At 49.5% G+C, this 13,343-nt stretch overlaps 5 protein-coding genes across 5 annotated transcripts; 2 read left to right on the top strand and 3 right to left on the bottom strand.

Annotated features, from left to right (window-relative positions):
* Positions 1-3,547: 3,547 nt before the first annotated feature.
* Positions 3,548-5,832, top strand: BO83DRAFT_390902 (putative C6 transcription factor (OTam); the record flags this gene model as incomplete). Its single annotated transcript, XM_025532880.1, has 2 exons — positions 3,548-3,990; positions 4,083-5,832. 2 exons carry the CDS (start codon positions 3,548-3,550, stop codon positions 5,830-5,832), a joined length of 2,193 nt encoding a protein of 730 aa, XP_025386015.1.
* Positions 5,833-5,935: 103 nt separating this feature from the next.
* Positions 5,936-6,342, bottom strand: BO83DRAFT_91415 (uncharacterized protein). The gene has a single exon (XM_025537703.1). It carries the CDS (start codon positions 6,264-6,266, stop codon positions 6,039-6,041), a length of 228 nt encoding a protein of 75 aa, XP_025386014.1. The 5' UTR covers positions 6,267-6,342; the 3' UTR covers positions 5,936-6,038.
* Positions 6,343-7,334: 992 nt separating this feature from the next.
* BO83DRAFT_365367 (Zn(II)2Cys6 transcription factor) lies at positions 7,335-10,640 on the bottom strand. The gene is made up of 12 exons (XM_025529667.1): positions 10,464-10,640; positions 10,327-10,360; positions 10,154-10,244; positions 9,928-10,100; positions 9,435-9,877; positions 8,941-9,396; positions 8,743-8,888; positions 8,674-8,694; positions 8,545-8,623; positions 8,217-8,490; positions 7,993-8,161; positions 7,335-7,932 (listed from the first exon to the last, which is right to left on the bottom strand). Exons 1-12 carry the CDS (start codon positions 10,599-10,601, stop codon positions 7,404-7,406), a joined length of 2,553 nt encoding a protein of 850 aa, XP_025386013.1. The 5' UTR covers positions 10,602-10,640; the 3' UTR covers positions 7,335-7,403.
* A 549-nt stretch (positions 10,641-11,189) lies between these two features.
* Positions 11,190-11,920, bottom strand: BO83DRAFT_91312 (uncharacterized protein). The gene has a single exon (XM_025537702.1). The coding sequence runs from the start codon at positions 11,709-11,711 to the stop codon at positions 11,250-11,252; it is 462 nt and encodes a 153-aa protein (XP_025386012.1). The 5' UTR covers positions 11,712-11,920; the 3' UTR covers positions 11,190-11,249.
* BO83DRAFT_317718 (dioxygenase) lies at positions 11,829-13,006 on the top strand (the record flags this gene model as incomplete). Its single annotated transcript, XM_025527713.1, has 3 exons — positions 11,829-12,122; positions 12,180-12,653; positions 12,725-13,006. The coding sequence occupies 3 exons, from the start codon at positions 11,829-11,831 to the stop codon at positions 13,004-13,006; spliced, it is 1,050 nt and encodes a 349-aa protein (XP_025386011.1).
* Between the last annotated feature and the right edge of the window lie 337 nt (positions 13,007-13,343).

Genomic DNA, 13,343 nt, shown 5'->3' with positions numbered 1-13,343 from the left:
GCATGGGGTCTGTTTTCGGGATAGCATGGAGTTTGGGAGTTATGACGCATAGTTAATTTAACTGTCTGTGCAATAAGACAGGAGAGGGAAAAGAGAATGAAAAGAAGGGGGTACTGTTAAGAAAAAGGAAAATTGCATTGGCGGTTGCAGGACGATCATGTCGTCATGGGTGGTGGTTGTTCTTTTCTCTCGCGTTCCCTTTGTTTGGGATATGGGACGATATACACAGTAGCTAGGCGGTCACCATCTACTGTGTACTGCATACTGAGTTCGATAGAAGCAAAGAACATGTGAAAATCCATCCATCCATCACCCGGCTCGAGTCTAGAATGACCAACCTACCAGCAAAGAACTAGATAGAGTTTAAACAGAGTGGATAATTTCACCAGCACCATGACCATGCGAAAAGCGGAAGCTTGCCTGTTTAGTTGATTCAGTGGTTGACCGGTTCATCCATCCATTAGTAGTTGGGATGACACGGAGGATAGCTTGAACTGAAAGGAAACTGGAAATGATCAATCAATCCCATCCATGGGCCTGTTGAGAAGACTCGACCCGAACTGCTGAAAAAGTCTAAAGCAGTATCGGTTGGATAATTGAAACCTCAGGAGAGGCCTGAAGGATTGGACTAGATTAAACGCTCTAGTAGTAGATAGTAGGTAGGTACTCCATAGTAAGGCAGTGCACGTTGCCGCCGACCTCCTGCTAATCCAAGTAACAGGGTTGAATGAATAATGGTTGAATGGATGAGAGATGATGTGATCGCCTTCCCCGTTCGGAATATTGAATAATAGGAATTCCTTTCTTTCTTTCTTTCTTTTCCTTTTCCCCCCCCGGGAAAGGATGCAGCAGGATGACCTTTACATTAAGTAATGAGAATCCATTTCCAACTTAACTTTTAGTGCGCAAAGTTGTTGGTTTGAGCTGCACGCGAGCCTAATCTGGATGGGGATTTACATTGATTGATTATAGAACTAGACTAGTGCGAGTACTGACTGACGCTCGGTCGGGCTGATTTCTCCCCGGAGATAACATTAAATCTCGGGTTTGGTGCTTTTCTTCAATTTTTCCTTACATCATATATTTATGGGCCTACTGGAACAGGACCTGCAACAACACCTCCATGTTATAGGAAGCAAAAGTAATTGATTAGAATTATTCCATAATTCGTATCAGGTACTGCTGATGTCACAACATCCACCGGCGCTGTGTACTCCGTACCTGAGTCACGAAACCGTCGCGCGGCCGGGAAACCTTAGTCAACGGATACTACGGAGTAACTAGTTAGTCTAACTATTTGAGTAGTATACTGGACAATTGGACAAATGTACTACTGCAGCTCAGTCATAACCATTAGATAATGAACAATGACGGTCAGCAGAGATGCCCAAGGGAAGGTCACTTTCCCACCAATCAGTAACCCGGGGATTTTCCCGCCGACCTGCATCATATTACTATTTCATTTCTATAGTTAAGTACGGAGTAAGTCGTCAAAAAAGCCCACATGGACTGGACTCATGGGGGGTGGGTGGACTTTACATGCTTTGCTGGGAAAGCTGTGGGGAAAAGCCGTCCAGCTGCAGGGCCGATCCCCGTTGCCGGTATCGCGCTATGCCAATTTCAAGTCTATTGCAGGGGTTGTGATTGGTGGATGAAGAGCGTTATCGGGATGATGTGATTGGGAGCTGTCTCTGAGTAATCCCTGCTTGGTGAGAGGATTTGAGCATTTCTCCGGCATGATAGGTCGGGAGAAACGGGCACCAGATCATTTTATTCACTAGTATTAGATGACTATGTTTAAATAGGGAAACTGTATGTATGTATGCATAATATGTGCCAACAATGAGACCATATGGCATAAGCAGCAAGACACTATATATATAACTCTTCACCCCTGGAGGATTAATTTGAGATTAGTTTTGACTACTTCCATACTTACCTACCTGACGGTTGAATCTCCGGCAATTCTCTCAACCCCAAACTTTCCCGGACGAGAAGTTGCAATTCTCAGTACGTAATACCAAGGCCACCTCGGCAGCCAACCGATCGGGGATCCAATCAGGCGGACGAGGCTTATCTGGACGAGGAGGTGCAAGGGCGCAGGAACTTGAGGCGAAAAGTCGCCGGGTGGCCATCCAGCATGCCTGGCCACCTTTCTGTTACGTGTGGAAAACACCCGCCAGTGTTGATCGATCGCTTCATCCGGAGATTCTCTTATTGATCCTGATGACTGTTTTCCCAATTTCCTGTCTGGTTTACCTCATGCCAATTCCATTACTAGCTATAATCAACTGAATGGACACTGGATGAGATGAAGACCGAGACAGAAAGAGAGGAAGAGTAAGAAAAAAAAGAGAACTAAAAGGACTGAACCAACTTTTGTGTCATTGTTCTATGACTTCTATCTACTACTATATATGTTCCTGACTACCTCTTCCCTTCTAATACAACACCTTTTATCTACTACTATCTATTATTATTATTACTACTACTGCTGCTGCTGCTTCAGTATCACTATCTAATAGGAACTGAAGAAAAGAATATTACTACTACACCACACTACACTACCAACTACCAACCCTACTATTACTATTATCCAGCCAGTGCAGATCCATGGCCCTGATATGATCAGTGCTTACAAGCAATCAGATCCTTCCCTGCTCTCCGCCGTCATCCTATTCCTGTGACAATAATTTTTTTATTATCATTCCATTCTTATTACCTACAGCTTTTTATCAGTTCCTTTCCTTTCTGGAGTATATCTCCATCTCCCCGAATTTGGGCGGCTCCGGTTCCGCTGCTCTTGTCCACCGCAAGCTTGTACTCCCCGACTTTCTCGTTCCCCCATTCGATCAATCCCCCCCCCCCGTTTCATCCCTCCCTTACTTACTACTACTGCCTTCCCTATCTACTTTACTACTTTACTTCTTACTCTATCTATCAATTCATTCCAATCATTTCAATCAATCAGCATCCGTCGGTCTGCTTACGCCTACTCCGACTGATAAGCTTCTCCCCTGCGGTTCGTACGTGGCTGGCAGGCAACCCGTCCTCTCACTCCGTACTTGTTCTGTTCATTGGTCGGTGCGTTACGATAGACGGGATCACCGCGCGACACTCAAACCACCCCGTCGTCGAGACTGGTCTGCAGTCAAACCCCAGATATTTCCAATCCCAATTTGGTGAGGGGTCCTGGCTTACGCCCTGGCTACTGCTACTATTCCTCTAGCCATCCTAGCCTCTTTCTCTCTCTTGTCTCCTGCCCTCCGTGCTTTCCATTGCGGAGCTCGTACGGCGGAGTCTCCGACGGCCCCGGTTCATTTACGTGACAAGAATCCCCATTGATTGTTGTCACTATCGCCCATCTCTGATTTAAATTATTGTTTCTGTGACAATTCGTGAGATTTTGGGCCTGCGAGTCTCGCCGCCTATCTACGCATCTCCGGCTTGTCTCCCCGGTTTGCTCCTGCAGTGGCCACTCTTGAGTTGGCGTTGCTTATCGCTCCATCCGGTTTATCTTTCGACCTGTCCATTCAACCCCCTCTGAATGGCTGCCGTTATCACTCTCCAGTCGTCCTCGACGACGGGGCCAACTGCCCCTTCTGCAGCTGCATTTCAACAGTCGCCTGCTTCTGACCACCACCACCACCAACTCCTTCGACCCCGGGTGCAGCAGCAATCCCAACCCCAGCCATCACACGCCCCCCAACCCGGTTCCATATCCACGCCACAGTCGCCGGCTTCATCCATTGGCACCCTCCCCCGTGTGACTGCAGCAGGCCGGGATGCGCCCAGTTGCGACGCCTGTGTGCGCAGAAAGAGCCGGTGTGCTATTAACGAAATGATCAATAAATGCTATTCGTGCGACTTCCACCGCCAGGACTGCACCTTCACCTTGTCCGTGACGAGTCGCCCCGGCACGGCGGATGTCACGTCGAAAAAACGTAAATTGGACGACGCCGATGCCGAAGAAGTGGAATCCCCCAAGAGGTATGATTTCACCGGGGCGTCCTCCAGGCCGATCTCGGACGTCCCTGCCCTGAATCTCAATTCGGAACGCTAATTTGGGTACCCGCTGCCAGGCAATCTACTACTCTTCCCCCAGCCTCCAACAAACCAGACAGCTCCTCCCGCTCTACATTGAACAACCACCACATCCTCACGCCGGCCTTTTGGTTCCAATCCACTCAGCATATCGGCCTCACCACTGAACTCGAGCCCGCCCTCCTCGAGTTCTTACCCTTGGACCAGAACAACGAAGGGTGTGTGGCCTCGTCTCGCGTGCGCAAGTTCGGTGACGACGGCACCTTCATGAGGGTGGTCAACACCCGTTCTCACGCGGACTCCCCGCAAACCGCTACGCTCGATGCCATTGAAAGCCTGGTCGCCCCTTATGGCTCCACCTTGGTGGAGAAGTTCTTCGAGCATGTCCATCCTAGCTTTCCCATCCTCATGGAGGATAGCTTCCGTCAGTCCTACCGGGCACGGACCGGGCTGACGCCGTTGCTATTGTCCGCCGTCTATGTGTTGGCGTTGAAGTTCGTTGATGTCGGCTCGGCCTCGCAGTCCGTCCGACGGCCGGATGCCGGCCGGCTGGAGAGCACGGCCCTCAAGCTACTGACCGAGTCCCTGCCCTATGCATCCATGTCGACTGTGCAAGCCGGCCTGCTGCTCATGCAGCGGTCCAACCTTGCCACGGCGGCTTTGAACGCACAATTGGTGACCGCCGGGTTCGAGCTGGGCCTGCACCAGGACTGCTCTAATTGGCGGATGGAAACGTGGGAGAAGGGTCTCCGGAAACGCTTGGCATGGGCACTATATATGCAGGACAAATGGTCCGCTTTGGTGCATGGCCGTCCATCTCATATTGTGTCTTCCAATTGGATGGTTCAGGACCTGGTGGAACAGGATTTCACCGATGCCTTCTCGGGTACATCCGCCCACGATGATGCGCCCGTCGGCCATGGTCCGTTGTCCTTCTGCCACATGGTGGCCTTGACGACAATTTTGTCCGATATTCTGGATCGTTTCTATACTCTCCAGGCGATCGAGGAATTCAGGACGGCCGGGAACAACCGTACCCGCATGATTTTGGAGCGCGCCAAGCCGGCTCAGATCCGGCTGAAGGAGTGGTTTGGTCGCCTACCCACCCAGCTGAAGATGGACTCGGGGGGAGATATCTTCGAGACGGTCAATGAAGACAACTCCCGCAACGGTGCTTTGCACCTGGCCTATTTCGCCACGGAAATCACTCTCCACCGCTGTATTGTGCGGTCCCTCTCCCAGGACACCGCTGACGCCTACCTCTCCCATATCTGCCGCTCTGCCGCCAAGACTCGCCTGATTTCCGCCATGGACTTTGTCAACCGTCTTCGCCCGATGCATCTGAGGTCATTCTGGCCGGCCGCCGCGCGGACGAACTTTGCCCTCATCGGATCCTTTGGTGTTTTGCTTCGAGTCACCGCTCCCACCAAAGAAGAGTCGGAGTTCTACCGTCTCCGACTGTGCGAATACCGGTGGACGCTGAGTGTGAGCAAGAAAGACGCCGAGTTCCTTGAATTCGCACTGGAAAGCCTCGACAGCGCGACCAACCTCGATCACTACGTCCCGGAGAAGCCCGGTATCGATGAGCTTATGACCAGCGCCGCTAAGCCTACCATAAATGCTTCCCGCTCGGGCGCGAACGCCCAGCTGGAGGACTCGATGATCGAACTGGAACAAACTGGCGAGAGCGGACGCGGGGGTACCTCCTCCGTTATCTCGGGTTTAGCATCTCCTGCAACCTCGATCAGCGATGACAGTGTACAAGACGCTTCGATTCCCCCGCTATAATCTTCTCTATTCCCTCTTCCTCACACTCCTACCTACAAATATTTGGCCGACGCGATACGCGTCCTTACGCTCACAAACAACTTTTGATGCCCTTGATGACCACAACTACCGCCTTCGCATCTCTGATTACCGATCTGGCGCATTCTGTGATTATTTATCCGACCTCGATGTTTTCCCGGGGTTTCCATTTCTTGATACCTTGGCTGTTATATGTTTGGCTGCACTCGCTTGGAGTTGTGCGTTGTGCTTGATGATGATCGATCACTGTTTTGATTCTTACGAACTAATTCCCCACCCGGCTGGATGACTGGATGAATGACTGCACTTCCGGCATGCATTGTATGTACATATGGGTTTGCTCTTGTTCTTTTATTTCTCTTTATACTCATGGTGGATCCGGGACTGGATGGATAGTTATAGACTGGTTTGGCCATGGGATGGATAGATAGCGTGGATTTACTTTATGGACTGTCACGGTCATGGTCATAAAATTGCATTCTTTGATCAATATTTGCATGATTGTAGATGTTTCGTTAACATGTAGAAGACACACAGATGACATTCGAGATATGTAGCAGATAGATACTAACTACATACTGCATCTCTCAAGTTAGTCCCATATCCTTCCTTCTCTTATTACCTGATTATTCCTATTCAAGCAGTTTTCAACTACTAATCAAACAAAGCCCCCGTCAACCAATACACCTAGGATCCCATCTACCTACCTATTCACCCAGAAAACAAATCACATATACAACTTGTCTATTCTAAATCTTTTATCTACTACTTACACATCAATAGAATACCCTAGATTTCACCCCCACCCACCTCCCTTACTATATCTCAAACCAATATACATCCTTCATACTAATTAAAAAAAACCCCCTTCATAAAACCTACACTGAAGTAGACAGATAAGTGGATTAACCACGCAGAAGTTGTAAACACGAAATAAATTATCAGGAAATCAAATTGTAACTACGGAGTAGCTACTAGGCATGAAACATCTCACGTCGCACACACACACACACACACACACACACACACACACACCCATCACCCCAGGTGGATGTAGCTTGAAAGGCTTGAAAGCTCCGCTTTTTCTGCCCCCCTTCACCATCTAGCGGGTGTGATTAACGGATTTAGAATGGTTAGTGTGCGTTTTTTTATGTCCGAGCTGTGAGATATTTACTAGTAAGTAACTGTACTATATTTATTTATTCATTTATTTTGTTTGGGTGGTTTATTAAGGATGGGTTGTGGCGCTGGCTACTACTACTACTACTACTACTAGTTGGACTAGCAAAGTTATCCCGAGTTGTTTGTGCAAGTCTAGTAGTAGTCTAGGTGATGCCTCGATACGGGGATTGTCTCACTACTTATTACGCTGGTAGTAGTTAGCGATTTCTGCTGCAGAGATGGTTTGGTTACAGAGACTACTGTTTATTACAGTTAACCCCAGAGTAGAAGGGGGGGGAAATAATAATAAAAAAAGAAAAACCATGTTTGTCTACCACAGCCTATAAACTGCACTTACTAGCAAGGAATAGGAAAAACTTCATTATTTATCATCAAGACCCCAAGAAAAACGAAAAATCGCTGCCCCCACTCCCAAACGCAAAGTCCTCCAATATCGTAGGATTAACCAAATTAGCCAATATCTCGGCACGAGTATCAGGCTGTGAATCCTGATTGAACAGCGAGAAGAAAAAGTCGCTGTCTGTGCCGGGTGGGACCATTCCCGTGAGGTTATCCACCCGGTTTTGTCCCGCGGTTGGGTCAGTAGCAGCTGCAGTGGCAGTAGCGGCATCTAAGCCGAAGTTTGAGGTCGGTGGTGGAGCTAGCACTGATGTATGCGCTGCTGCTGATGGAACGAGGGAAGAACGACGGCGTGCGACACATGCGCGCGCGACTTCGAGAACCTCGCGGATCATTTCGGCACAGCGGCGCGCGACGACGATGTTGTTCATGGATTCGAAGATGTCGAGGCTTTTTTCGACGTCAAGGAGGAGATCTTCGTCGCGGATGCTGGGGAAGCCGGAGAGGACGAGGTGGAGGAGGATCATGGCGCCGTAGAGGGCGTAGGTTGTGTTGTACCACCTGTCGGTTTTCCATGAGTTGGGGTTGTTTTGGAAGGAGGTGGGGGGGGGGGGAGGTTACCAGGTTCGAATGTAAATTCTATGTAGGAAGGACTCGTACTGCATCTGGATGCTGGTTCTTGCGGCGTCGAGGCAGGTGTGTAGGTGTTGAAGTAGATTAGAGGACTCGGTGCTGGATGCTGATGCGGCGAGGAAGGGGCGGTGGATTAGGATACGGGTGTTGTAAAATCCTATACATGGTTAATGAATTGGCATTCGGTCATGGTTATAGCTGTTGGGACTCACTTAATCTCAACACTAGCTTCTGTTTAAAGGCCCATTCGGTGTCGTTGAGTGAAGCTTCATCAATGTCCAGGAAGTGCGGCAGTGTGGCTTTCCACGCAAGCAATTTGTTGTCGAGACTCATTGCGATCTGCGACATTTCGCTCATAGATCGCTTCGGTGAGTGGTAGAGAAGATGAGATGCTTCAGACATTATTTGGGCTAGAGCTACCATCGCTGGTATCATGGCGACGTGGTCATCTTCTGCATCGGGGTCGAGTAGATTGCCGGGCGTGGCCTATACCAAGATCAGCAGATGTATACAAGTGCTGTAGCAGGGTATTGCACCCACCTTCAGTGTTGGTAGTGGAACCTGATAATATTGAAGGTCTTTCATGCTGTCTAACCGCCCCGAGGAACAGCACATCTCACTGCATCAAGTTAATAAAGCTGCAGAAAATAAGTAGTAGAGGATACTAACATTTCGTGGGAAAATATACACCTATTCATATTAGCTGCCTGAATACAGATGAAGGAGCAATGCACTCACCACCAAGTCCTTCTGCCCTCCTTCCGCGTATCAATGGACACAGACGACATGCCCGATGCCAGCCCAATAGCAACTGCAGTCCTCACTGCCATGCCGCTGTACATGAAGCAGCTATGCGGTCGCAGCGCATTTTGACAGAAGACACTCTAGTCACGAATCAGCAACCGATGGTATAAATTCAGGATGAGTACTACCCACCAGCAGCAAAAGAGCCTGTGCACTCTCTAGGCTACAGCTCTCAAACAAGTCACCGAGTGCTTGTTTTGCCTTTCCAAAGTAATAGTCTGCAAAGTCTAATGATGAAGGCTTGCTAGTAGCACCAGGTTTGCCCAAGTAGGGAAGGTAATTGCAGTAGTGATCAAGCAGAGCTGTCTCGTGCGGGCTAGCGTTTATGGCACCCAGAGCAACCACGGAGAAATAGAGTCCTGAAAACTTCGATATTCCGCGCAAGAATCCTGGCCGCCTGGGCAGGACAAAAGCCTCATTCTCACAACGCCGCATAAAGTTCGTCTTGCACAGCATAGGGTGAATATAGTGCTTATTGCAAAAGTAGCTGCTGATGAACATTTTCTCGATTTCCAGTTGTGCCTCGTCTGAAAGCCTGTCAATTAGAGGTGTCAATTCATACCGGTGATCTGCCTTAAGGTCAGGTTGCTGTCACGGAGGTAAATGTAGAGGCTTAACTTGCCCACATAGTTTTGGGTATTAGCTCTGGTGCCTTCGGCATTCTCTTTCCTCCCCTGTCTATCATCCTCGGCGCCACCGTTACTTTGTGGCGGGGAGTGACTAGGGTATTTCGGATTATACAGCAGGTTCACTATCGAAAGTTGTGCCTTGTTCGTCTGTGAACTTTCCGACTGCTTGTCTGCTGGAGAGTTGGGGGTCAACTGATCGACAGTTGGTTTGTCCAATAACGAATTGAGCGCCGCATTAGTCCCACCATTAGATGGGTATGCAGGCTCGTTGTCGGGAATAGTTAACGGTCTGTTCTCCGCATGATTACGTGCCCGAGCATATAGATTTCCCAGGAATGCAAGATTCGAGGAATTGCCATAGAACTCTGTGCCATTGGTGTGGAGATTGACCCCACTCAAACCATCTCTGGATGCCGAGTCACATAGCTCAGGTGTGGCAGCTGTAAATTTCTTAGATTCAGGATGCAAATGTAATATCAAGTAGACTTACCAACTATGCTATCATCATCACGTTTAGGGGTGAATACAGTAGGTGAGCTGGCATTGATATTGCCAACACTTCGCGCAACTCGTGGGGTGTAATGGTCCGGAGAGTCACTCTGGTGAAAGCCGCTTTGGTTGCTTTGGCTCACATCTGGCCATGGTGACGGCCGGGTCTTCGATCTGCTTGTGGGTTAGATACCGATGAATCCAGACAACACAGCATCATGACATACTTCTGAGCTTCTCGGATTTGCGCCTGCCTCTTTGCTGCTGATGAGGCACCATTCGGGCCTGCAGCACGATAGAAGCAATCAAGTGAGTGGTCTAAGGATGTGTTGTCAGTATGCGATTCGCCTAGAAGCAGTGTGGCTGAGACTTAAGAGCCGGCAAGGCCGGGATTGCATACATGCACAATAGGAGCACGGTTGGGCTTGGTCGCACTACCATTTCGAAAGTCAGTGAGGAGTCATTGAGCAATATTGATAAGCGACTGGCAATTTGCAATAAATGCAGACGCGACGAAGCCAGAGGTGGACGACACACCTTAGTCTTGCGCACCCGACAAGTCTCGCAGGCACGTGAAGCACGCGGCGGGCGCCGACGAGAAGCGCGGAGTTTCGCCGTCACCGGCTGAGAGTCGTTGCCGCCGTCCATGCCTTTCTCAACAAGTAAAGGCTTCATGTAAACCTGATCGTATGATTATCGTGGTGTTCATGCCGCTTGCTGTTGTTGTTGTTGTTGGTCAATCCCTCCAGCTGATTAGCTTGCTCCACACTAACTTGGGTCGGCACGCTAAGATTGGCTTTTTAAAACCAAACCAAAGCCCGGCTACGATCGCCACCAACCGATGATGACATCTCGAATTAAACCACCCTTGACCCAGGAACAAACTGCGTCAGAGCCATCCGGGGTTTCGTGGGGTCTGGGGTCATTCAAGGCAATGCTTCATCTCTCGGACTTTGCGGCCTTGGATGCTCCACGCCTACGGATATACTGATGATGAGGCAGGATTACTACGCACGCTGGTCAATGCTAAATGCTCCTGCTGCTAGCCCGGATGTATGATTACCAACTCGCCCATCATCAGTGGCCAACTACGACGGTCCCAGCATGCAGCTGTGTAGCTGTGTTCAACAAAACACTCTGCTTGGTCTGTAGCCCTGCTCGCGGGCCTGCAGTTCCAATTAAAACAAGCTTAGATGCCATCTAGTTTGCTCATATTTGACGGGACTATTAGTCGTCATGAGAACTTGCTGTTGCAAGTTGACTGTGTACACTGAATGTATTCGCATCGTTGATTTGCACAACTACTGCGTCTTCAGTCCTAACTCACATGCATAGTAGCTCTACTCTAGAAACCTTTGCGCCTTGCAAACCATTCACCGGCTCGGCTCTGGAAATATAGTTCCCTCCAAAGAAGTTCAGACGTGCTGTGAACACGACGGAATAACGGCATTGTTCGCTACTAACAAACAAGACTATTCGCCCTTCGCATACTTCTTGCAAGGGAGTGTGCGGAATAAGATTTCCAGGACACCAGGCATACCAAATAATCGGCAACACCAAGACGTGGTTGCCGCACGAGTTCCGCCAATGTATGTTCGTCCGACGGAAGACCCGCCACACCCATATATCCGCTCCGACGGATCTCTCTACACCTAACTCCCAGCTGCGATTATCGGCCCGGACGGCCAAAATGACGTTCAATACACAATAATCACAATTGCCCCGCGTTATGAAGTGCGGGGGGGGGAGCATTTGTGGGATCAATTCGGTGTCTAAAATGGCCATAACCGAGAACAATTGGGGGCGGGCGAAGTATAAGAGACGGACTACCACGTCTGGCTGAACCGCTCAAGCAACAGTCTCCTCCAACCTATTTCATATCTCTCATCATCAGAATTCACAATGTCTGAGCAACAAACGAATGGAGCTACTCCCAAGGTCGCTGGCCTCAGCGAGCGCACCCGCGCCAAATGGGCGTCCGCATCGACGCCAGAGGAGATCGCGGCCAACTTGCCCCCAATGCTCGATTTGACCATTGAGAACATCACCGAGAATGTCATGAAGATCAACTCCATGTGCGACAATCCTCGCATGCGGTACCTCATTCTGAAGTTGATCCAAGCCGCCCACGACTACATCCGGGATGTCGGTCTTCAATTCGACGAATGGGAGCAAGCGTGGCAATTCCTGACCAGAGTACGTATCATTGCCTTTTGTCACCACCAAACCAACCGCTAACACAACCCACAATAGGTCGGCCAAATCTCAACCGACGTCCGTCACGAATTTGTCCTCCTCTCCGACATCCTGGGTATCTCCGCTCTCGTCGACGCCCTCTCCTACCCCGCCGTGCCTGGCGCAACCGAGTCCTCCGTGCTCGGCCCCTTCCACGACGAAGAGGCCCACTCATTCGAATACGGAGAGTCCATTACTGCAGAGGGCACCCCCGGCGAGCCCACAATCGTGCGGGGCTGGATCAAAGACACGGAAGGCAACGCCGTGCCTAAGGCTTTGATCGACGTCTGGGAAACCGACGGCAACGGCGTATACGACCTAGAGTACGACGGATCAGAGGACCCCAACTGCCGCGGAAAAATCTTCTCCGACGAGAGGGGCCACTACCTCTTCTCCTGTGTCAAGCCCGTCGCATACCCCATCTCCAATGACGGTCCCGTAGGAGAGCTCCTGCGGAAGCTGAAGCGGCATTGGTTCCGTCCTGCTCATATGGTGAGTTGTCTTCCAATCAACCTTTTATACCCACAATCGTATACTTTTTAAACTAACGGATAATGTAATAGCACTTCATGGTCGCCCACCCCGACTACACCAAGCTCATCACGGCCCTGTACTCCCGCGACAGCAACTTCGTAGAGAGCGACACCGTGTTCGGCGTCAAGAAGAGCTTGATCGTGGATTACAACTGGTGCGAGGATCTGGAGCTGGCTAAGCAGCACAATGTGGTGCCTATTGTTAAGACGATTGATGGACGCGAGTCGAAGGGGTTCTGGCTCTTGGAGCGGGACTTTATCCTTGTGAAGAAGAGTCCTCCTCCGCCTCGTAAGACTGAGGATTTGGATTAAATTGTTTGGAATACTGTTTAGGTAGATAAGAATATGTTTGTCTTTAGCATTATTGAAAGTATGATAGCGCAATAAATGTTTGAGTGTCTGATGTGTGATGTGGTTTCCTTTTCTTTCTTGCACCGTGGTTATGGTCGAAATAATCAAACTAATCTCATGGGTAATGTCATAACTTAACATTGTTCCTCCTTTATGTCTTGCAACTATATCTTAGATTTCAAGCCAATCTTCAACTACTAGTTACAAATCAATGCCTCATGGTTATGTTGACACTATGTGTCCAACTTGATTTACACATTACAAATACTTCACGATCCAGAGGTCCTCATCCATCCCG

The sequence above is a fragment of the Aspergillus eucalypticola genome, assembly GCF_003184535.1.
Source record: "Aspergillus eucalypticola CBS 122712 chromosome Unknown BO83scaffold_20, whole genome shotgun sequence".
Classification (NCBI taxonomy): domain Eukaryota; kingdom Fungi; phylum Ascomycota; class Eurotiomycetes; order Eurotiales; family Aspergillaceae; genus Aspergillus; species Aspergillus eucalypticola.
This window is presented reverse-complemented; position numbering and strand designations above follow the sequence as displayed.

What these genes read in the sequence shown, in the direction of transcription:
- BO83DRAFT_365367 (XM_025529667.1), bottom strand. Translation starts at nt 10,601, where the DNA reads ATGAAGCCTTTACTTGTTGAGAAAGGCATGGACGGCGGCAACGACTCT. An exon ending in ACCGTGCTCCTATTGTGCAT is followed by an intron (nt 10,245 to 10,326) that starts GTATGCAATCCC and finishes ACACATCCTTAG; the next exon opens with ACCACTCACTTGATTGCTTC. An exon ending in TTCCACTACCAACACTGAAG is followed by an intron (nt 8,491 to 8,544) that starts GTGGGTGCAATA and finishes ATCTTGGTATAG; the next exon opens with GCCACGCCCGGCAATCTACT.
- BO83DRAFT_91415 (XM_025537703.1), bottom strand. Translation starts at nt 6,266, where the DNA reads ATGGCCAAACCAGTCTATAACTATCCATCCAGTCCCGGATCCACCATG.
- BO83DRAFT_91312 (XM_025537702.1), bottom strand. Translation starts at nt 11,711, where the DNA reads ATGGCCATTTTAGACACCGAATTGATCCCACAAATGCTCCCCCCCCCG.